Below are 22687 nucleotides of genomic sequence, written 5' to 3' on the forward strand. Positions count from 1 at the left end.
CACGAGTACTTGAGGTGAGGCTTTATTTTGTCTTCAAAAGCCTAGGCCTCATAGAAACTTCGTAATAGAGATATCACTTGATTCCTTTGGACCAATTCCATGTTGAGAATTTCCCAATCAAAAGAATAATTAGGAATTAATTAATGCCAATTATTGTGGAGGATTATACCATATGGATCATATTAAATTATTTAGGAGATCATAAAAAATTTCCACTTGATAAGGTCATGCTTAGGTCTAATATTTCGTAGGAAAAAGTTCAGTTAAGGTTCCATTCATATGTGCTTCCTCTCCTAGAATTCTTTTAAGAAATGAAATTAGGATGTTAAGCGCATCTTAAGTCATTCTAGAGGCATTTCTGCTTGTTATCCATGATTTTGCTATTCAAAAAAAGGAAATTTGTCAAAGTAAACATAAGAGATGAAAATTTTAATGTCTTGCCCCAATCTTTTAGTTCTTTCAAAATACCCATAAAAAAACACGTGATTTATTGTTGGAATAGTTGCAAAATAGAAGAATCGTTAGAGAATTTATCTCTTACGTATATTTTTATAATTTTCCCTTCCAAAAATAGTGCATATTTGATGAACCGCAAATAATTAAAATGAATGGTGATGAATAGTCAAAAGGAGAAAATTTAAACTATCTATTTTAAGTTCCAATTATTTAGTTTAGAGTGTGGTTTCTATAAAGTGTCAACCTTAAACAATCCAATTAAGACGCACTTCTAAATTTTATCATAAAATGTAATTTTAGTATAAAAAATACTTAGAATTATCTGAAAATTTATTTTCACATCTAACTATAAAATTTTAACCTTTAAAAATGATAAAAGTCATGTAGATCTATAAACATATGAAAATCTTGAAATTGGATCGTCTAAATAATGTGTTGCATGATGCATTATTTATGGGACTTAAAATCTTTTTTTTTTTCATATTCGTACATCTCGATGATCAATTAGAGGATTTTATAACATTAAAACAATATTTTTCCTGATGCATTTTTGATGTGCATCTGTAATTCTACATTTTAAGATTGCAACCTTATATAAACGTTTTTCTTTTAGTTTATTGATCCAATTTATCTCTAAGATTTATTTTTGAGGGAGATTGCATTGCATGAAGACCTCGTTCTATTTTATTTACTGTATCAATAAAAAACAAAAAATCTAGCATTGTACTCGTTCAAATGCTTTTAATAACCTCAAACAAACCAGACTAAGGCCTCGTTTGAATGTCCTCTACTAAGGGGTCATAGCAACATTCATCCTGAATGGGTGGCGTGGTGCACCAATCTATATGAGCACATTGTTACGAACAAAACCCCACTTATCAGCAAAGTGCGAAAATTTTCAGTTAAAATTTGAGTCTAGTCAATGGAACAATATAGCTATCCAAATTCGCAGCCAATGGTCAAAGATTAATTGTAACACATATGATGATAATTCAAAAAAATGGAGAGACCGAGGAAGATGTTACACATAGAATTAAATTTGAATGAGCGAAATGGAGATATGAAACCAAAGTATTATGTGATCGCCGCATACCAATATAGCTGAAGAGGAAGTTCTATAAAACAACGATGACACCAGTTTTACTTTATAGAGCAGAATGTTGGGCGGTCAAGAAACGACATGCACATAGGATGAATGTAGTCAAAATGAGGATGTTGAGATTGATGAGTGGCAAGACAAAAAGGGACAGAATTCGAAAGAATGGATCCGGGGGAGCTTAGGTGTAACCCCAATAGGTAATAAGGTGAGAAAAAATAGACTTACATGAGCTAGCCATGTATAATGCATACTGCAAACCAAGTACACTACCGTTTAGGAGATGTGAATAGGTTTAAGTAGAAAGCTAAAAATGGTAAAAGATAGACCCAAAAGGATACGGTTGGAAGTACTTAAAAAAGATATAAGGACACATGGCCTCACTGATGGTATAGCCCTTGATATAGCAGAATGACAGATCAAAATTCGTATAGCCGATTCCAAATAATTGAAAAAAAAACCTCTGATGATGATAATGTAATAAATATAAATAGTTTGTGTATACTTTTCCGTTACGTAACATCAAATAAAACCATTTGCCCGTTATTCTAATCAGTAGAAAGAAGAATACACTCCCATATTGGAGCTTAGGAATTTCCACCAAATATAACAATAGAGAAAAGCAAAACGCGCCCAGGGTACAAAAATAGAGAGGTGACTCGATGAATCAACTTGGCAATTCACCTGAGTATTTGAATAACTCGATGAAAACCGAGTCTTGTTTTTTGAAAACCCAATGGGCCTATTGGACACGTGTAGACATTTTATTCATAAACCCCTCCGATTTGGTGATATCACAATTTGAATCAAATCAATTATACAAATCAGGACATACACTCCAACCGTGCCATCTCAAAAAAAATTACAGCACCGCATAGCCCAAGAATCCTAACACTGCCACGAGGCACGTGCTAGAGACAACCCGAGCCCCAGCAGACTTTTCAGAGTCACTCGGGCCTTGTGCAGATCCATCAGGCCCCTCAGCTGCCGGACCGGGTCCCTCGGCGGCAGGTGGTGATGGAGGGGATGCTAGAGGTGCCGCCGTGGGACCCTCATTTTCAGGGGGGGATGTGGGTCCCTCTGGTGCAGGAGTGTGGTTTCCTGGTGGTGCAAGGGCTGGAGAGGAAGGTGTTGGGGCCTCAGTTGCTGGAGCGGATGCCTTAGGTGCCGGAGCGGATGCCTTAGGTGCTGGAGCAGGGGCCACAGATGGAGAAACTTTTGAAGCGTTATTGGACTTGTCAATTCCTTGGGGAATGATTGGTCTGGATATTTGTAGCACTGAAATATTGTATGGCTCCGAAGCAACAGACTTCACCAGCTTAGCGGAGAGAGCCGAGCCAAGGACAGCCGAGCCAAACAGGATTTCTCCAGTCTGCTTCGACTTGGTGACGTTCAGGAACCCCTGTTGTCCAACAGCGGAGCCGGTGCTCTGAAATAGAGCGGTCAAGAGGGCGGTCCCCTCAGACAAATTGTCGAGTTTCTTGGAGTCATAGTAGTCCAAGACAACATGGACGCTCATGATATTATGTAGAACCTCTGGGGCGAAATTGCCGCCGGTGATGCTAGACATGGCGGAATCCTCAATTGCCAGGATGGTTATGGTATTCCTCTTGTTGATTTCTCCGACGACTTTTGTCAAAGTTAGATAGCTATTGAAGACATTGAATTCGGGGTGTTGGTCCAAGATCTTAGTGATGTTGAAGCACGTTGCAGAGGCAAAGAAGAATGAGAGGAAGAGGAGCTTGAAAGGAGTCTCCATCTTGGATAGAGGACGCCGGTAAGAGGGGGGCTTCTCTTTGCCAACGACTCTTTGATGGTTGGGGAATTGGGGGGTATTTAAACTAGAGGATTTGGCTAACGGAATTAATGGATTTAGCCGGGCCTTTGGAATTGGAGAGAGGGGTGATAGGTGGACTGTGGAGGGTCCACTAAATTTGGGGTTTTCTAAATTCGGAATTCGGAGGTGCAGCTGGAATGGGGAGGAAGGGGTCAATGGTTCAACGAATGGTTCATCTCTTCTCCACCTTAATAAAGGAATTTGAATTTGCGCGGGAAACATTTGGGACCGCAAGAGCCAGCATCTTAGAGGCAACGGGGTCCACGATGCATGACCACAAGAAAAACGGGGAAAAGAAAAAATTAGTACACCGGTAAGAGCACACTAGCTACTTACTCCCTCGGACAAAAGAGCTCCTTACAAATATTTTTTAGATCCGTAATTCAGGAACCTCTTTACAATCACCAGTTGAGTGTTTTCGGGAAAAAAAGAGAAAAAGGTTTTTGAGAATCCTGAATATTTAGATTTGACTGTCCAATGATTGGACTCTCTGCTCGATCTAGGGTTGATACTTTTTTAAACGCATTTGTGGTGATCTTATTTTATTTTTATTATTTTTGGGGGCTGTTCGCTAGGTTTAAGACATAATATCCCCAAGATTCGAGGTCTTAAACATACTTCTAGTTAGGGTTTAACCATAGGGAGTGAATGAACAATATGCTCTCATGGGTGTACATAATATTTTAGCAAGAAAAGAGGGATAAAAATACAAGGAGAGAACTAATGAGATATGTGATGGAATGAGGATAACAAAATAAGAGAGAGAGAGAGAAGTTTTACAAATCCAGCTAGCCAATCTAGTGATTCCATAAGGATATGTGTTGTGAACGATCTACCCTACCGATCTGGGTTTTGAAACACCGGTTTGTACAATTAGCAACTGGAAAATTCTAACATCACCCCTTTAGTTCCTTAGAAATGTGGTCCAAACAAGAATGGGGACATCAACGCAAAACACCAGGATGTATCCTATTAGGTCAACCCCCAAACTGGTCAGATCGTTGGCCAATGCTGCCTTGGCTTATTCATTCTCGTGCAAACACACATTGATTCGATTCAAAATTGATCAAAACCAATATTTAACTCGTTTGGATTGATTAAACTAAACGGTTTTAACAGGCCGGACCACTTAATCAAATTGAGCACTTCTTTTTTTAAATATATTATTATATTTTAAAATTATTATTCTTATCTTTCTCTATATTTTTAAAATCCAATCCAATGAGTTCGACCAGCAATCAAATTGGCTTTAGACCAGACCAATACCAGCACTAGTTTCACCTCTCACAGATAACTGTGTAAAACTCTCGTTCAAGTATTAGTTTTTAAGGGAAACTTATTATAAAGCACTTCTCTACGTTCCATTTAATTTAAAACATCCCCTAACAAACGCTAATCATGGGTTCTTCATGGTTAAAAAAATCTCTTCTTTCCACTTAATTTAGAAAATCCCTTCAAAAAATCATGGTTATTTAGGCAATCACATATTTTAGATGTATTTATGGGTAAAAGGTTGAATATTTCAAGAAAGTTTTGATTGGGGACATTGGTCTCCCACCCAAAGCCAATACTTAAAGAAGCATGTCGATCTGAGGTTTAAAATCATATTGATTTATCCTCAGCACAAATTTAAAGAAAACGACTTTTACGTCACCCCTCAAAAGAACGGCACCATTCATCCCTCAAATGACCAGTCATCCCTCAAATGACCGGTCCTCATCATCCCTTGCAAAGTCCCGAGTCAATCTCTGAGGGGGATCGGTTCATAGCAAGTTCTAACACCCAGATCATTTTTTCACAATTAATCACAGGGACAAGTAGATATATAAATAGAACTTGCAGATAAAAAAATCATAGTGCCTCGGGCAAGAGACCATGTATAGATGCGGAACACCAAATCTTGTCCCTTTATTCAAGATAATAAAAAACAATGGAGACTACACAGGCATTTTCACAATTTACATTGACAAAAGCAGCAGGGAACATCTAATGGGGGCACATTTGGAAATTCGGGTAGCACATCTTTCAATTTACAATGAACACTTTGCAGAGACAAAAACGGAAAGAAATACATGGAAAAATTAGCTCGATGAATAAACGGGAATTCACAAAAATTTTAGAAAACCTCTTTCTCTCTCTCTTGACATCTCTCTCTCTTCACAGTTAATTCATCATGGAGCATATACCCAAAAAAAGAAACTCATGCCATGAATTTTCTTCACTTGGAAAAACCAGTGTAATCTCTCATGCCATCCATCTCGAACTTCACATAATCCTTCACTGAATCACAGTCATCATGTGATGAATTTTCAGCCCCAAACCAGTCACCAGTTGCCCAGAAGTTGTACAGAATTCATTTCCCATGATGCCAATGAAAATTACCAGACAAACATCATCCAAATGCAAAATTACAGAGTAATGTATCAGGAATCAGATAGAACTATGCCCGTCAGAGTTATACCACAGTTCAGAAGTCAGGACCATTAGAGCTTCGACCCAAAACAAAACAAACGATGCCATACCCATATCGATAATATCCTTCGTTTCTCCCAAGACTGATCCCCAAAATGCATCATTTTCTGTGCCAAATGAGCTCACAGAAAATTACCAGCCTCTAGCTCTGATGTCAAACAAAATCAAGGGTCACTTGATCTTTTTAATTATGTCAGCAACAACCTCATCCATATTGAGATCCTTCATTTTCTTGAAAGGCCGAGACATACTCTGAGGAAGAGAAGCTCTGGTCAATCATTTATACTATCAACTTATAACCAATAGCCAACAATGAGTACAACAACATGAAATTGTTAAGGAAAAGTATACAAAGAGACTATTTATTTTCTGTACATCAGATTTCAAATTAGGAGGTTGCAAGAACGTCATTGACTAGACTCTGTTCAAAAAACAAATTTCTCAAACTTTAAGATACACCCCAAGCTATCCAATTTGATATCTAATGACCAAAAGTAATCGTGACCTCCTTGTAATAAAAAGATAAATGGTCTCATAGTATACAATTCCTATTGTTAAAATATTTTAATTTAAAAAAGACTTGAGAGGTTTTGAGTGTAAGCATGTACATCTGGTAAAGTGAAACCACATCATCAAAAGCAAACCTAGCAGACTTAGAATATACGGACCAGGCCAGACAACATGAATTTTCATACAATGTATATTGTGACTTCTATAAGCATGGGCAGTGTAATTCTAAAAACATCAAATTGCAGTGATATCTTCAGGCTGTGTGGAACTTTGTTCGGGTATACTTTAAGCCAATAGACTATGGATAAAAAATTGTTCACTGGGTCATCGAAGCCCATGGAAATAGACTTAGATGGAGGGTAAGACCCACCAATGAAGGTTGTGTCCCATTCTGGTGGGTCCCAATCCGCCTCTATCATTCATCCATTATTCAATGGAATGTGATGACCTAGAGATCATGTTGTTTCCATAATCCATTGGCATATAGTATGCATTGCCTGTTGTGTAACTAAATCTATAAAATCTAGCATGAAAATTACTCGTGCATTTGTGCCAAAGTACAATCACATGAGTGACACATACTTCACAGAATTGATCAACACAATCAATGCCTTTGTTGTTCTTGTTCAGCTCATTGCAGGTTAATGGAAGTTTCTCCTTAAATTTGAACCTTCAAAACACAAAACTCACATTTTCGCAGGGTTTCAAGTTTCAACATGCAAATGTAGAGACTGATTACCTAGATCATCTCGGTTAGACTTCCTCAAGGGAGCCCCTCAAGCCCCTGATTTTTCAAAGCAGCTCAACAAGAAGATGGCTTTCATTTTCACTTTTTTTTTTTTTGCCTGGAAATCACAGTATTTGCTATTTCTTCTCTCCTCAGTCCTCACTTCAATACACACATATAAAACCTTAGTGCTAATTAGCTACACACCCAAACAGGGTAAAGAAATATTCCAAATTTGGCGATGTTGTGAATTGCATTAAAAGAAGTCAGCCGACTCTCAAAAATTCAATAAGAGCTGACGAAAGAAGTGTCAGAAATTTAAGCTCATGTTCCTCTTAAGTAATGTTTTAATAAAAATCACCACAAGTTTTTGTCTTTTAAGGACAACCCTTTCTTTTCAAGGTCCGAAGAGACAATGGCTTCAGATAGCAGCTCCCAATTGTGATTTCGGACTTTTGTGGTCTGAAGTCAAGCCATTTTTCTTTTTTTAAATTGTGACTTTGGAACTTCATTGTCTGAAGCAATTGTGATTTCATAACTTTACGGTCCGAAGTCAGTATGACTTTGAAACTTCATGGTGCAAACTCCAAAGTCAAGTCTTGTCAAAATAACTTCAGATCCAAATGCCGTTTCAACAAGTCTTGACTTTGGACCTTGAAAGTCTGCAGTGAAAACTTTCTCAATTTTTTTTTAAGTCAAGTGGCTTAGGAACTTGAAGATCCGAAGCCAAGACTTTGCGTCTTCAAGCTTCAAATCTTTAAGATTTGAAGCTAAGCATTGCCTTCTCATTTTTTTTTAACCATTATTTATTTATTTTTTATTATTTATCCCGTTTTTGGGCTCATACACTACTCAGGTAAAAGTTCACTAGGACTCGCCCGAGTTACCTGAGTCAAGAGCCTGACCCAAGGAATTGAACCTTGGTCTACACTAATGGGTGCATTCTGTTAGGTACCTAACCAATACACCCCAAAAACCTTGAGTGATGGAAACGCGGAAAGTTAGGCCCTTAAACCACTTAGGATTGTTACATACTACCAAGCTGCGCAGTCAACGTCCTCGGCAGTTCACTAAGACTCGCTCGAGTTACCTGAGTCAAGAGCCTGTCCCAAGTAATTGAACCTTGGTCTGCACTAATGGGTGCATTCTGTTAGGTACCTAACCAATGCGCCCCAAAACCCTTGAGTGATGGAAAAGCAGAAAGTTAGGCCCTTAAACCACCTAGGATCGTTACATACTACCACGTTGCACAGTCAACGCCCTCGGCGGCTCTCATTCTATGGAGGCTCTCAGTCTATAGCTGCTCTCACTCTGTTCAGGTAGCCCTTCCCATAGGTAGCCCTTTCCACAGGTAGCACTTTCCTAAGATTGACATCCTCGACGGCTCTCAATCTATGCTGGTTCTCATTTTGATTTTATTCAGGTAGTCCTTTCCATAGGTAGCCCTTTACACAGGTAGCCATTTCCTAGGATTTGAACCCGGGTCGCAGTGGTTGCCTTGATACCAAATGTTAGGTACCTAACCAATACGCCCCAAAACCCTTGGGTGATGGAAACACGGAAAGTTAGGCCCTTAAACCACCTAGGATCATTACACATTCTAAGACATATAGACAGCGCCAAAACTCCCTCCCAATTATGGGCCACATGTGATTTCCCAGCTCAAATCGGCCTTATGGTATGCTAACAATTACTACACTTGATCTCAGCCAATGCCACTATTTTCGAATGTTTTGGACCCACAAAGTTCACATCCCAGAAAACTGACTGGGCCCACAGATCAGGTAAGTTAGACAACCTAAATTAATCCAGTAAAGGAGAGAAAATCTAAATTAAATTCTTAACCATGCTCAAGTGTCATACGACAAAGTCCAAACCATTGGCTGGAGCACAAATGCAGGGAAAGTCATACTCTTAAGGCCCAGTGTGGACAAACCAATTATTTAGAAATTGTACCTTTTCTTTCCACTGTCAGTTAATGAAAAATGGCAATCTCTGGCCATCCTCTATTCAATGGTCAGGGCCATTACTTTAACCCACTTATTAAGTAAAAACAAATGCACGTATTTTTAAATAACCCCATTCCACTACTAGAAATACAGAGTGTCCAACAGGGACAAAGGCATCCCCAAGACATCTATTGAACCAAAATGACACCAACTCCTGTTGCCAACCTTCAACCGAGGGCTACTCCTGAGTCCTGACCTCACATAAATCTATTTTAACAAGGCAATCTTCAAGAAATCATTGTTTGCCAAGCCTTCTACCCCGTTCATCACAAGATAAGGTGAAATTGATGACGGAGGAAAAAAGAAAAAGGAAAAATAATAAAAATCCAAGTAAACTTTACCAAGATGCAAAAGCCAAGAAGAAAGGAGGTACGAAGAGCAAAGGGTTGAAATCCCCAAAGTATCTTCTTCTAGTAAAAATTTCAGCAAAAGCTCTATTGAAAACTTTACAAAATTAGAACATGTGAAAATGTGAAAAAAGTTTACCAGAAGTGAAATGAAAATTTGGCCATTCTCATCACGAATCTCAAAACATCCTCTCCTTGGCTGCAAAACAATTGAAGTAATCAACCTCCAAAGAATTATAATTAAATAATCATGCCATAATGTATACAGAAATATGTGAGTTATTTATATAAATTTTCAGCTAGAGGAAAAAGGGACAATTACATAGATGGATCTAGCAGCAAATACACCTCAACACACTATTCAACAGAACACGCTAAGCCATTGCTCGTAATAATCAACTAAAGCAAAGTTCCCCCTCTTAAATCTGGAAACCACAACATAAAACCAAACTCAAGATACAGCTTGGGCCCAACAGTAAATAAAAACACAAGAAGCCAAAAGTTCACATTGAATAGAAGTCTTCCATTGACAAATCCCCATTAACAACTTGAGGATATATGAATTCCCAGAAAGAAATCTGAAACTCAATGACATTTATCTGGAGTAAGGAAGATGAAACAAGTAAACAAATTCCACGTGCAAAACATGCAAACACGAATTTATTTATGACTACGATCCACTCCCATCAGATTCTATATTTTGAGAATGTCGCAATGAAATGCACATTGAAGTCCAGTTTTAAGATTATTCCCAGATTCTACAAGTTTTCAGGGCTATAAACCGATTCATAGAAAGTTTTGGTGATGACCTAAATGCATGGCATTTACAGTAAATGCCCATAACCACATGCAGATAACGTTTATATGCCTGAAATTAGAAAGACATATCCTTTAATCCCTAGAGTTTGGTAGAACAAGAATTAACTTTCTCAATAGAAAAAAATAATAATGAGATTTGGGATAAGCTCTCATATGAACTGTCTCTCTCTCTCTCTCTCTCACACACACACATATAAGGTGTGGTTTGTATAAGGCTGAGGCCCTAAACGATCAAAGTAAGCCACACCTTCAAATAGTGTCAAAAGATGTTGTTTAAGTACTGAAAATTTTGGTGACGTCCTTAAAAATCATTTTTATTTCTAATTATAAAATTTAAAGCTTCAAAATTAGAGTAGATCGAGCAGATCTATAAACACTTGAAAAACTTGAAAATTGATGGTCTAGAAATGCATTACAGGATGCACTATTTCCAATATTTGAAATCTATTTTTTCTCGTGTCCATACATCTTGAGGTCGACATGATCGACTTGAGGATTTTTGGGCATCGAAATAACCTCTTCTAGTGAATTTTTGATGTGCGACTTAATTTGATTGTTAGGGCCTTCCCTTTATGGTCCCAATGTAGCCACATATCTGAAGCAATCAACAAATTAAAAAACAAATTAAAAATCACAAAAATGCAAGAATGCATAGAATACATGAAGGAAAAGTATCCCGTCCACATGATGTGAACAGGTAAAAGGGTGCATAGGCCCCTTCCAATGGTTGAGATTTTACATGGCCATTAGTTAAAGGCCAAAAATTAATTTCAGTATTTTATTATTTATTTTTATTTAAATGGTATGTTTTTCTGAATTTTGGGTTGGATTCTTATAAATATAATTAAATAGAAATAATTAAAAAATATTTTCAAAAAAAATGACTAAAATACCTCTAAATTTATTTTGATCAGTTTATTTTAACATTTTTACTATTTTTATTAAATTCTCCTTATAAAAATGAAACTAAAACAAAATTTCATATTAATATCATTTTCAAATTAAAAATTTAAAAAATAAAATTTGCTTTTTATCTTTGGATGAGGCTGGTTCAATCTGAACTATTAAGAGATGCTTGTGAACCTTTTAAGCATCCACAACTTGTGGGGCAATACCATCCCTAACATGAATATGTGAAAGGTGAATAAAGTTGAAGTGGGCATTTTAAGTTAGTAATTATCCCTAATATATCCCAGGTAGAGTCGATGACAGCCTGATAGCCTAGTAGAGTAGTAGAGTTTGTTGTATCTATTCTCCAAGAGAATAATGCAATTGACATGTAAAATAAAGTGATACATCCCAATATTAAAATCCAATAACTTGTACATGAATTACCAAGCGACCAACCAAGCACACCCCAAAAATATATTATCATCTAGCAAATCAAGCTACAGTTACATCGTAGGCTGTACTAGCATTAACGGGTAGCCAAAACCTAAGATGCTAAATGGTCATGACATAACATCTAAAGACCACAAGTTCTTCACAAGCACAAGAACTTCACATCAGTCCAAAGACAAAAATGTTAATGACATAAAAATAAAAAAGTTAATAAATACACTTGAAATCTCAATCATAAGTCCTATGATCCATAATGTGCATCTCCCATGACCGAAGCCAAGGCTGTTTGGCCATCATAATCTGTGCTAACACCCCTCTCGTCCACTATACTTTTTCCTCCTCAGTCCAGAACTAATGTGGACCCAACTCTAAACTGTTGCGATCTACATATAGTGCTAGCACTCGAGGCATCTTCAGCCCCCCAGCTTGCTCCACATCCAGCCAAGTAGGGCGCTTCATCCTTGAACACCCACTCTAATTGTGTATCTATAGTTCATCATGTGGGAAGGATGAAGCCAATCAGAGAAACAGAAAGGGATTCTCCCATTTTGAAAGCCCTAATTTTCAATTTTCACCTCTACATTTAGATGAAGTCGAAAAATGAAGAAAGCATATCACATTCTGCAAGCCCTCATCCATGAATTGCACTGTTCTATTTACCTGACCGGTCAGACTTGATCAGTGGAGGAAGAATCTTCAATTTTGAAAGTCTTAATATATCAATTATACGCTAATTTTGCTGATGTTACAGATTGCATAAATGGAGAAACTTTTCATCCATTTAGAAAGCCCTAATTCATCAATCACTGCTAAATATATGTGTTATGATCCCTCTCGTCCACATATACTTCTTCCTCAGTCTAGAAGTAAGGAGGACCCAACTCTCATCTGTAGCAACTACATATAATGCTAGGCTTACGGCTTCTTCAGCCCCACAGCTTGCTCGACATCCAACCAAGTAAGGCCTTCATCCTTGAACACCCACTCTTACTGTGTAATATAGTTCATCATGTGGTGTTCGAGGATGAGGGCCTTGAACACCCAAAGTCACATATCTACAATCTCATTATGTATTTAGTAAGGCACATGTCTACAGTCTCATCCATCAACTCAACTAAGTTGCATCATGTGCCTTGTCCAATCATCAGGCATATTCCACAAAAAATGCCCCCAAGGAACAATTGAACAAAATGTAAATATATGCAGAGACCTTCCATCAGAGCAACCATCACACATGACAGTAAATCCATACTTCTTCCACCCTCCCCTTTGGGAATTTAAGTTTTTCTTCGCATCTTACGCAACTTCTTTCAAAAGGGAATCCCTGAGCTCATTAAATTAAGAGGGTTTAAGCACGAAGCCAAATTGCCCAATGCCTCAACTATAACCTTGAAGCTATCAAGACGCATGGTATTGAATGAATTACCGGCTTGGCAAAACTACATAGAATTACACTAACATACCTTATTCCCTTCTTCTTTCTTGTATTGATTTTAATATCCTCTCCAACAAAGTCTAGGTCTGGAGTTTGGAATACATTTGTTGAGCCCTTAGGGTGAGATCTTTTCTGCCCAACAGCGCCAACCAGTGTTTCAAAAAGCACTAGGCGATCGGGGGGTTCCAGGCCGCCCAACGCCTAGGTGGGCACCCAGCGCCCATAACCTAGGCTAGTAGAAATTTTTTTTTTTGTTTTTGGGTTTTCTCTCTTTAAAATGACCTCTAATGGGTTTTAGATTTCAAATAACCTAAAACCCACAATTTTGCCCCTTTAGTATTAAAAAAAATGACCCGAAAATACCCTCAAAGAGCCGCATTTCCACCCTGGGCAGCCGCCTAGGCAGGTTCCCGGGCGCCCAGGGATGTTCGCCTAGTTTGACCGCTTAGGCCTAGGCGATGCGCCCAGTCCTCCTGGACAGCCTAGGCACTGGCCGGTCAGCTTTTTAAAACTTTGGTGCTAACAATATGTATGACCCTCTCTCTTATAGCTTTGTGCCCACTTCCAACTTCATACACATCTTCATACCTTAAATTTTTGAATCTCTTCCAACAATTCTTTTGCTTTATTGCTATCTTGTCTTTTGTTTATTGGGCAATGATTTCATGCAACCGTTGTATAGTAATATGATGCACCAACCTTAAAAAACCAGCTTATGGCCATTTGTTCGATCCAAATTTTGAAATATACACTCTTTTCATTGCAATGAACAATCACAAAAAAAAAAAAAATTGAAAACACAACCTAAAAAGTGTTCTTTTAGCCCAATTAACATAGAGCGTTCATTTTGGTGAGATGCTCAGATCTAGGCCTTAGAAGGATTTTTCATTTCCATTTCCATTTTTTTTGGATGACTTTATTATCATTAGATGAACACTGTTAAAAAAAAAAAATGATTTTAAGTTTATAAAGGCTAAGTTCTTGAAATTCACAAAATGAATAGTCTAGATTCGTTTTTGGAGGGGACTCATTTTGACCATATCTAAAGTTCAAATTGAACTTTTTGTTTTTGGGGATTGATTATTGAGATGAAGAGAGTGTGTGTGCAAAATTTGGGGTCATAAAAATACCACAAACATGGTTTTTTTAGAAGTGTCGTTGCACTATACTATGATACAACCGTTGCATTGGATCATTGCTCTTGTTTATTCCTTTTCTTTTTGGCAAACCATGTATCCTATAACCTCTCTTCCAATCTCATTGGTTGCTTTAGGGCAATGCCCTTACATTACTAGCAATACTGGTAAGATGTTCCTTTTGCCAAAAATACCCTCATTAAAATTTTCTCAGTATAGAGCACAAAAAACATTATGTCGATCCTTATGGTTTTTGAGTTTTGAAAATATCCATGATGAATCTTTGTTATTCAAAGAAGATAAAAAAACTATTCAAGTAAAAGAATACCAGAAAATGAAACTCATAAAAAAAGTTGATTCTAGGTTGCAAACTTCTAATATCAAACCCAAAATCAAAAGAAATTTTGATTTTAAGGATTTAATCTCCTCGATCCTTGAAATCCCGGATTACTTTGTAATTGCCGAAAAACCCTCAAAACAATGCCCAAAACAATCTTGATTCATCCCCCAAAGAATCCCCCAATTTTGACGAAGCGAAAATATTTCCTACTCCCATAGAAGGATACTATCCATTTACTCCCTTGGGCAAAACATGTGCTAGCGATATTTTTTAGATCTCAAATTTTGGACATGTGATCTATATAATATATAGACCAATCTCAGTAAAAAACATTTTCTGAAATAAACTTTATATATATTAGAAAAAACTAATGCCTCAAGATTGACTACATACTGTCCAATTTTTGAAGGGTTAAATCGAAGTTTTAAAAAACCCAAAATTAATTTTTTTTTTTTGAAAATAATCATTTAGTAATACTCATATGGTTCCCAAAATTTGAGACCAAAAACTTTCTCCCTAAATATGTTTTTGGAGCTACGGAGTAGAGCACAGTATACACGCTCTGAACAAAAACTTCAAATTCGGTATATAAATTTACTATGCAATTTCCAAGTTTTAATCCCCTTAGAACCATGAAAAAGGGTCCCAAGGTTTTTTTTTGGGGGGGGGGGAGGGGGGATTATTATACCCCCCAAACCCTATTCTCCCTTCTCAGGAAAAATTGACACAAATGCCAATGCTCGTGGGCATTTTTCCGAGCACTAGCAGTGAGCCACATATACGTGATCCACCCACATATGTGGATGATAATGCTGCATATGTGGATATATCGTGAAAACCTACATACACAGGTGTATTCTGCACACCTCAGGGCGCATCTGCATTAATGCAGGTGCATAGCGCAGTTTTGATAACTATGGGAAGAAGTGTGTGAGTAGGAATAACCAGAACTTTTTATGAATAATGGTCAAAGACTAGTGTCTCTAGCTATTGCCAAAATACTAAGTACAAATGAAGAATCATGGTAATAATATCCTTATACTCATCTTAGGAGCGTCAGATAAAAAATAATATCCTTATACTCCTTTATGATGCTTTGCACTTTTATCACATTGATTCCACAGATAGAATTTTCCCTTGAAAGTCAATTAAAGGGAGTACAGGCCAAAACAAGTGCCATTCTAGTGTAAATTTCCATGCAAATGGGTATATATCTTCCAAAGAAAGGACATAACAACCCAAGGAGAAGTAATGAAATTGAAACTTCATGGTAGCCCAAACAAAATATGGGACTAATCATTAATGCCATCCCAAACCATGGCGTGGAGGCATTTTGCCTATTAGTTAGTTTGTAAAAATCTAAAAACAGTCCAATTGGGTTTTCGCCTTATATCTGTGGTTTGGTCTTCATTCATTATTGGGCCTCATTTTTTTTCATTTGTGAAAATTAGACATCCAGTTGGCAACTCAAGGCTCTCAGCTAGCCAAACAATTTTTCCCTCTTTTACCTTCAAAAGGAAGTTTTAGAAAGCGAGAAATGGATGAAGAGAGGAGGGAGTCCTAAAAGAAGACAGGGACAAAGCAATTAATGCTCTCCAGCAACAGCACGACCTTTGGTTCCCTGTCTTCCATCCCCTACCTGTGAAGAGACAAAAAAGGGAGGAAAATGGAAGATCTCCAATTCTAGCGCTTGCAACAACAAGAACAACAACCCCTTAAGATTTTCATTGCTTATAGGGCATCGGGATCTTATGCATGTTTTGGTACACTAATCAATGGTGTTCACAAAGTATGGATCCATAACTAAAATTTAGATTGCAGTATTGGTCTTCAAAAACCCTGGTCTTTGAAACCCACTTTTTATTTTACTTTTGTGAATTTGGTCCTTTTTCGAAGATGAATGAATCGATATGGCAGTGAATTTAAAAAAGGTCTACCAGAGAGTTATGATGGTGAGTTTAAATGAGTTTGGGGGTAGAGATGGCACTGGTTTTAGAGAACGTTGCAGAGAGGCTGAATATGCAGGAGACTTCGGCAGAGGATTTCATGGTGTTTTGAAAGGATTTGTGGTGAAAATGGAAGTGAGTTATGAGGAAGTAGCAGGGGGCAAATTTGGGAGGAGGTTTTGGTGGTGGAGTAGGAGGAAGGAGGCCATCGCAATGAAATGGACGAAGTTTTAGAGTGATAGAAAGCCACAATGTAGAAGAGGGCAGCAGCCAGCAAATTTTCACATTCTCTCCAAAACTGCGCAGACAGCACCCCCTTTCTTTCTCTTGGACTAGAATAAGTTGGAATCCGATGATTGATGGAAATTCCAGCGAGATAGGAAAATGAGTTCTGGCAATGAGGACCAGGGGCAGGGGAGATAAATGAAAACTAACCCAAACCACAAATGAGTTGCTAAGAGAACAACCAGACTCCCCAGAACCACAAATAGATTTAAATACAGTTTTTTTAAATTCAACAAACGGACATCTGCATTTTAAAAAAAAAATGTAGATTCACATTCATTTGGAGCTAAACATGCCCTAAAAATAACAAACACAACAGAAATCACATAAAATACTCTAATTCAAATTTGGCAGGATCAAAAAGACTCTCAAAGCAACAATATTCTTTGCATAATCGTATGAAATAGTAATCCACAGGACCAGTTGGAAAGAGGAGCCAAAGCTATGAATGTAGAAAACCAACAAACAATGTTAGTCATCTTCACTTTGGAGGGCTTCTTTGGTTTGGCAGGAAAAGGGAAGCACTTTGCCACTTCAGCCAAACCGGAAAGGCTTCAGTTTTTCAAAAATATTAAAATCATTTACAAAAATATAAGGAAAAAAAATGATGAAAATTGCTCTTTTTAGGGCATACAATTGCTCTTTGATCAATGAGTAATAGAGGGTGTACATGTTTTTCAACGGCCAACTGTCTTATCTCGCATTGTCAACTATCAGCTTGTTAAATACCACACCTGAACCTTTTCTCTCATCTCCTACATGTTAACATTCACTTATAGTGTGCTCCCATGGGTGCATGCTACACACTTATTCCATCGGATAAAATAAGGGGACAGGAATAGTTTCTTTATCAAAAAAAATTTGATCCATTTTAAAACCACCAAATGAGTATTATAAAAAAGAGGCATACATTTTGTGGCTTTTAAAACTTAGATCTAAACGTCCAAAAATTTGGATGATCTCTATTGAATCTCAGGACAATATATTTTTAAGGCACATAAAATTCATATGACTTTTTATTCTTTTTTCCCTTTGAGGTTGGTCCTAGATTGAGAAAGTTACATATCCAAAACATGGAGTCCTACATGTAGTTCTAGATATGGTTTGTACTCAAATGGGGCTTAAAACCATGGGACCATACAATATTTTAACAAAATGATAACCTCCACTTTGCTTCACTTGGCCCTTGTCAAAAAGCCAAAGATTTCAGGCTCATTGGCTGAAGCAACGCGAAGACCACATTGCCAACTACTATCCCAAATTTAGTACCTCAACTCACTATATGACGAACTGAGATGCAATGCAATTAAAGAAAGCAATCACTGTAACAAATAACAATATAATGAATGTAAATTCATATTGAGACAGAAAAATTTCAGCCAGATATGCCACCTGCTCGCGCATTTAAGTTGGCCTTCTATACTTGTGATACATCACCATAGGTCTCATTGGGAAATTCCCAAATTTTATCAAGGGAGAGAAAATTCTACAATTTTGGAATTAATCAGATTTTCAAAAAAGTTTGCCACAAAAGAGAGCTATCATACAAATTTTCAAATGCTCAATTTTTCTATTCGTTAATTTCAAGTATATAGTCATATAGAACATAGCCTACCAATAATAAAGAAACAATTAACTACATATGCAAGTAGAATCCTTGGGATGTCATATCCCACCATTGCAGCAACGCAAAGATACCAAGAAAATAATGTTACCTTTTCTGGGTTTATCTTGACATTAACATCAGGGACGGCTTCTTTTAATCCTTTCTCGACCTTCAATGCCCGTTCCTTAAAGGAGTTGCATTGTGTGCTAAATCAAACAAGTAAAAAAATCTAACAAGCTTATTATCATTAATAAAAAGGCATGTAAAATATGCATCTCAACACGCACCGAACAAAGATACCCATTAAAACAAAATATTAGAAAGAAATGAACAACAAACAACAAAAACAAATGTGGATGTTCCATACGAAATAAAAGTTGCAATACCAATAAGAAACAAGAACATATGCAACCCAATTGAACAAATTAAAGGTGCAATGCTCATTGAACATATATGTCCATCCATAACTAAATCACCAAAAGGAACATTATTTTTCTTTTACAAAAAACTAAGATAGGTACATTCAAAACAAGTGTAATATTCGTTGAATATTTAGGCACATCCATAACTAAATCAACAATACTTACTACACATCAGTTATGGAAATCCTGGAGAAAATGAAATAAACAGCTATGGAAAGATTCTAGGATTATTCAGAACAAGTGTAATATTCATTGAATATTTAGGCACATCCATAACTAAATCAACAATACATACTACACATAAGTAATGGAAATCCTGGAGAAAATGTAATAAACAGATCTGGAAAGATTCTAGGATTATTCATGTAAAATTTCCAAACTGTCCATGAATGCACGAGTAGTTTACTGAATGTTTTGAACATGACATAAATAAACTCAGAAACAAAGAACAAATACCATAGCCAGACCTAGTCTTAACTGAAACCAATGAAATTTTTCAGCAAGAACATGAAATGTCCAAAAGTATTGAAAAAATTGGCAATGAGGAAAGATATGACCTAAATAAAATAGCAAGAAACGACCGTGAAAAATACCCATAAATCTTGCACAAATTGTTGACTGGTTATTTTAAACCAAATAGGTATATCTGTACAAATAACCAAAGACCATTCCAGACCTTAGTTTTAGCTGAAACTTGAGACAGATATCCAAATTGAAATATCCATGAATTGCACAAAATCCTAAGAAAACAGCCTAATAAATGAAATTTCTCATTGACCAGAGTGTCACAAGAAACCACCAATAAATTAACACAGAGTGAATGCCACAAAAAGATGGCCATGAACAAAAAAAAAAAGGTGGTTTCATGTAATTAACGCATTTCTTGAAACAATAACTAAACACGTACCAAGAAAAATTAGTTAATTACAATAAGAAAAGAAACACAGTGAGTAAACTCAGAGTAAAAAAGCATTTATTACATCAGTAGATCAAACTCAGAGCTCAAAGACCACTAATCAGAGGAACTTAGGACTGGAAAAAAAGAAGCGAAGTGATTCAAGAGAAACAAGCAACCCTTGTGTCAATCTCAGAGCTCAAAAAACCACAAATGAGAACAAATAGTGGCTATAAACAAATAAACACAGTGATTCAAGAGAAACAAAGCATTCCTCATGTCAAAAAATAATACCTGAGCTCAAAGAACCACAAATAATAGTAGATGATGACTATAAATAAAGAGACAAAGTGATTTCAGATAAATAAAGCATTTCTTGTTTTAATAATCAAGCTCAGAGCTCAAATAACCATTAATAAATAGAAAATAAACATTGAACAAATAAATCCAGTGATTTGAGAAAACTAAAGCATTTCTTGCATCGAGAAATCAATCTCAGAGCTTTAAATAATCATTAATAAGAAGAAAATAACTATTTAGCAAAGAAATGCAGTGAAATCAACCTCAGACCAGACCTCGACCATATATATCAGGAGAAATGGAGTATACCAGCGCTCGATGACGATGGTCGTGCCCACAGTGGGCCCGACTTGGGCTTCCTGGGAGTCCGCTCGGGTTTTACGGCCTCCTCTTGTCGGCTTCGACTCGTCTGTGGGCTCAGCATCTTCAGTGGACTTGGCTTGCTTCGCGGACCTGGATTCTTTGGTGGGCTTGGCCTCGCTTGTGGACTTGGACTCTTCGGTGGTCTTGGATTTCTTTGCGGGCTTCTGCTCTTTGGCGGGCTTGCGCTTGTTCGTGGGCTTGGCTCCGACGAGAGCAGAGGCGGCGGTGGCGCTGCGTGTAAGCCTACGAGGAGGCGATGGAAGCGGCGTCGCCGTTCTCGCTTTGGCCATCTTTGGAGCCATCTCCTCTCTCTTCTTCGTCCAGACAGCAATGGCGAATTCAAGAGACAGCCTTTTACGACCACTCTTCCCTTTCCACGTAAGCATCCTTCCCTCTCCGCCTCTCTCTCCTCTATTCTGACTTCCCGCTCGACTGAGAATAGAGCCAGGGGTCTTTTCGTCCTTTCGGGTCTTTCTGCATAAAAATTACGCAAATATCCTTCTGTCTCTCCTCACTGCGTATTATCGTTCGGTCGCTCGTCATCGTTCCAATATACCCCTTCGACTGCGTGGGAAACTTGCATAAAACTTGAGAAATTTACCCCTAAGTTAATTTTTTCCCCCAAAACATATTGTATAGCAAAAATACCTTCCAACTCAAAAAAAATGAAACTAAAATACCCCTCCCTTAACCTCATGGACCATAGCGGTCCCTTACCTCATGGACCATAACGGTCCAGCATTTGGAAGAGGCGGTCCGGTGCTTAAGTAACTAATGTGGAACGGTCTGGCACTTCACTATGGCGGTCCGGTACTTCATCATGGCAGTCCGGAGTTTGGAAGAGTTGGTCCGGCATTTGTGAGCTACTTCACTATGGCGGTCCGACACTTCATCATGGCAGTCCGGAGTTTGGAAGAGTTGGTCCGGCATTTGTGAGCTACTTCACTATGGCGGTCCGGTACTTCATCATGGCAGTCCGGAGTTTGGAAGAGTTGGTCCGGCATTTGTGAGCTACTTCACTATGGCGGTCCGACACTTCATCATGGCAGTCCGGAGTTTGGAAGAGTTGGTCCGGCATTTGTGAGCTACTTCACTATGGCGGTCCGGCACTTCATCATGGCGGTCCGGAGTTTGGAAGAGTTGGTCCGGCATTTGTGAGCTACGGTCTAGTAAAATTGAAAATTGTGTCTGGAATAGGCAGCCCAACAGTGTATAGTTCCGGTCCGACTCAATGGATGGCTCCGGAAATATACAACCGTTGTTTGGCGTTTACTTTTATTGGGATTCGAAAATTATTTGTTAGCTACGAAAATGGTATTTTTGTCAAAAAAATAAATAAATAAATAACTTTTTGTATTGGGAGTATTTGCTATAAAAACTTGATTTTTAAAAAAAATATACTAAAAAAATTAGGGTGGGTAAAAAGTGCCTATGAAGTCTATTTTTTAGAATTTTATGCATTTTTCCCAAAATTATAGCCTACTCGGTGGAGTACACTTTCAAATGCAAGCAGCCATTTCAAGAAAACAAATAACCCATGGGATTGTATACTATGAGAGCCTTTATCTTTACTATAAGGGGTCACAGTTAATACTAGCCATGAGATGCACGATTTTGATAGTTTAAGTTACGTCATGTAGTTCAAAAAAAAAAAATTTGGGTTTCTTTCAAATGCAAGCAGCCATTTCAAAAAAACAAATACCCATGGGATTGTATACTATGAGAGCCTTTATCTTTACTATAAGGGGTCACAGTTAATACTAGCCATTAGATGCACGATTTTGATAGTTTAAGTTACGTCATGTAGTTCAAAAAAAAAAAATTTGGGTTTCTTTCAAATGCAAGCAGCCATTTCAAGAAAACAAATACCCATGGGATTGTATACTATGAGAGCCTTTATCTTTACTATAAGGGGTCACAGTTAATACTAGCCATTAGATGCACGATTTTGATAGTTTAAGTTACGTCATGTAGTTCAAAAAAAAAAATTTGGGTTTTTGGTTTAGTCATAAGTACACTTGTAACTTATTTAATTTGAAATTTAATAGACAATAATAATTGTAATCTTCTTGTACTAAAAATAAATATAATTTGGTTTTTTTTTTTTTTTTTTATATCTAAAACAGCTTTTCCATTTAAAATTTAATAATTGAGCAGGTGTAATATACTCCTTCAGTCCTTTGAGAGGATTGTTTCCTTTTGTCATACGACTCATTTAGGATATTTTTTTCTATCTAAAATTTTGAGAACCATCTAATAATCATTAGATGATTACTCTACAAAGAAAAAAATTAAAATTTGAATTTTCTATCAATTAGATTTCACCTTTTAAAAAATTAGACAAT

At 37.3% G+C, this 22687-nt stretch overlaps 2 protein-coding genes across 2 annotated transcripts; both read right to left on the reverse strand.

Annotated features, from left to right (window-relative positions):
• Positions 1-1851: 1851 nt before the first annotated feature.
• LOC18435534 (fasciclin-like arabinogalactan protein 14) lies at positions 1852-3384 on the reverse strand. Its single transcript, XM_006845578.4, has one exon. The coding sequence runs from the start codon at positions 3309-3311 to the stop codon at positions 2415-2417; it is 897 nt and encodes a 298-aa protein (XP_006845641.2). The 5' UTR covers positions 3312-3384; the 3' UTR covers positions 1852-2414.
• Positions 3385-5572: 2188 nt separating this feature from the next.
• LOC18435535 (uncharacterized) lies at positions 5573-20876 on the reverse strand. Its single transcript, XM_011625536.3, has 4 exons — positions 20289-20876; positions 18472-18568; positions 9594-9653; positions 5573-6113 (listed from the first exon to the last, which is right to left on the reverse strand). The coding sequence occupies exons 1-4, from the start codon at positions 20726-20728 to the stop codon at positions 6033-6035; spliced, it is 678 nt and encodes a 225-aa protein (XP_011623838.2). The 5' UTR covers positions 20729-20876; the 3' UTR covers positions 5573-6032.
• Between the last annotated feature and the right edge of the window lie 1811 nt (positions 20877-22687).

The sequence above is a fragment of the Amborella trichopoda genome, chromosome 12, assembly GCF_054954075.1.
Source record: "Amborella trichopoda isolate Santa Cruz 75 chromosome 12, AtrichopodaSantaCruz75HAP2 v2.0, whole genome shotgun sequence".
NCBI classification, from domain to species: Eukaryota; Viridiplantae; Streptophyta; class Magnoliopsida; order Amborellales; family Amborellaceae; genus Amborella; species Amborella trichopoda.

What these genes read in the sequence shown, in the direction of transcription:
- LOC18435534 (XM_006845578.4), bottom strand. Translation starts at nt 3,311, where the DNA reads ATGGAGACTCCTTTCAAGCTCCTCTTCCTCTCATTCTTCTTTGCCTCT.
- LOC18435535 (XM_011625536.3), bottom strand. Translation starts at nt 20,728, where the DNA reads ATGCTTACGTGGAAAGGGAAGAGTGGTCGTAAAAGGCTGTCTCTTGAA. An exon ending in ACCATCGTCATCGAGCGCTG is followed by an intron (nt 18,569 to 20,288) that starts GTATACTCCATT and finishes TGTTTGATTTAG; the next exon opens with CACACAATGCAACTCCTTTA. An exon ending in TCAAGATAAACCCAGAAAAG is followed by an intron (nt 9,654 to 18,471) that starts GTAACATTATTT and finishes ATTGTTTTGCAG; the next exon opens with CCAAGGAGAGGATGTTTTGA.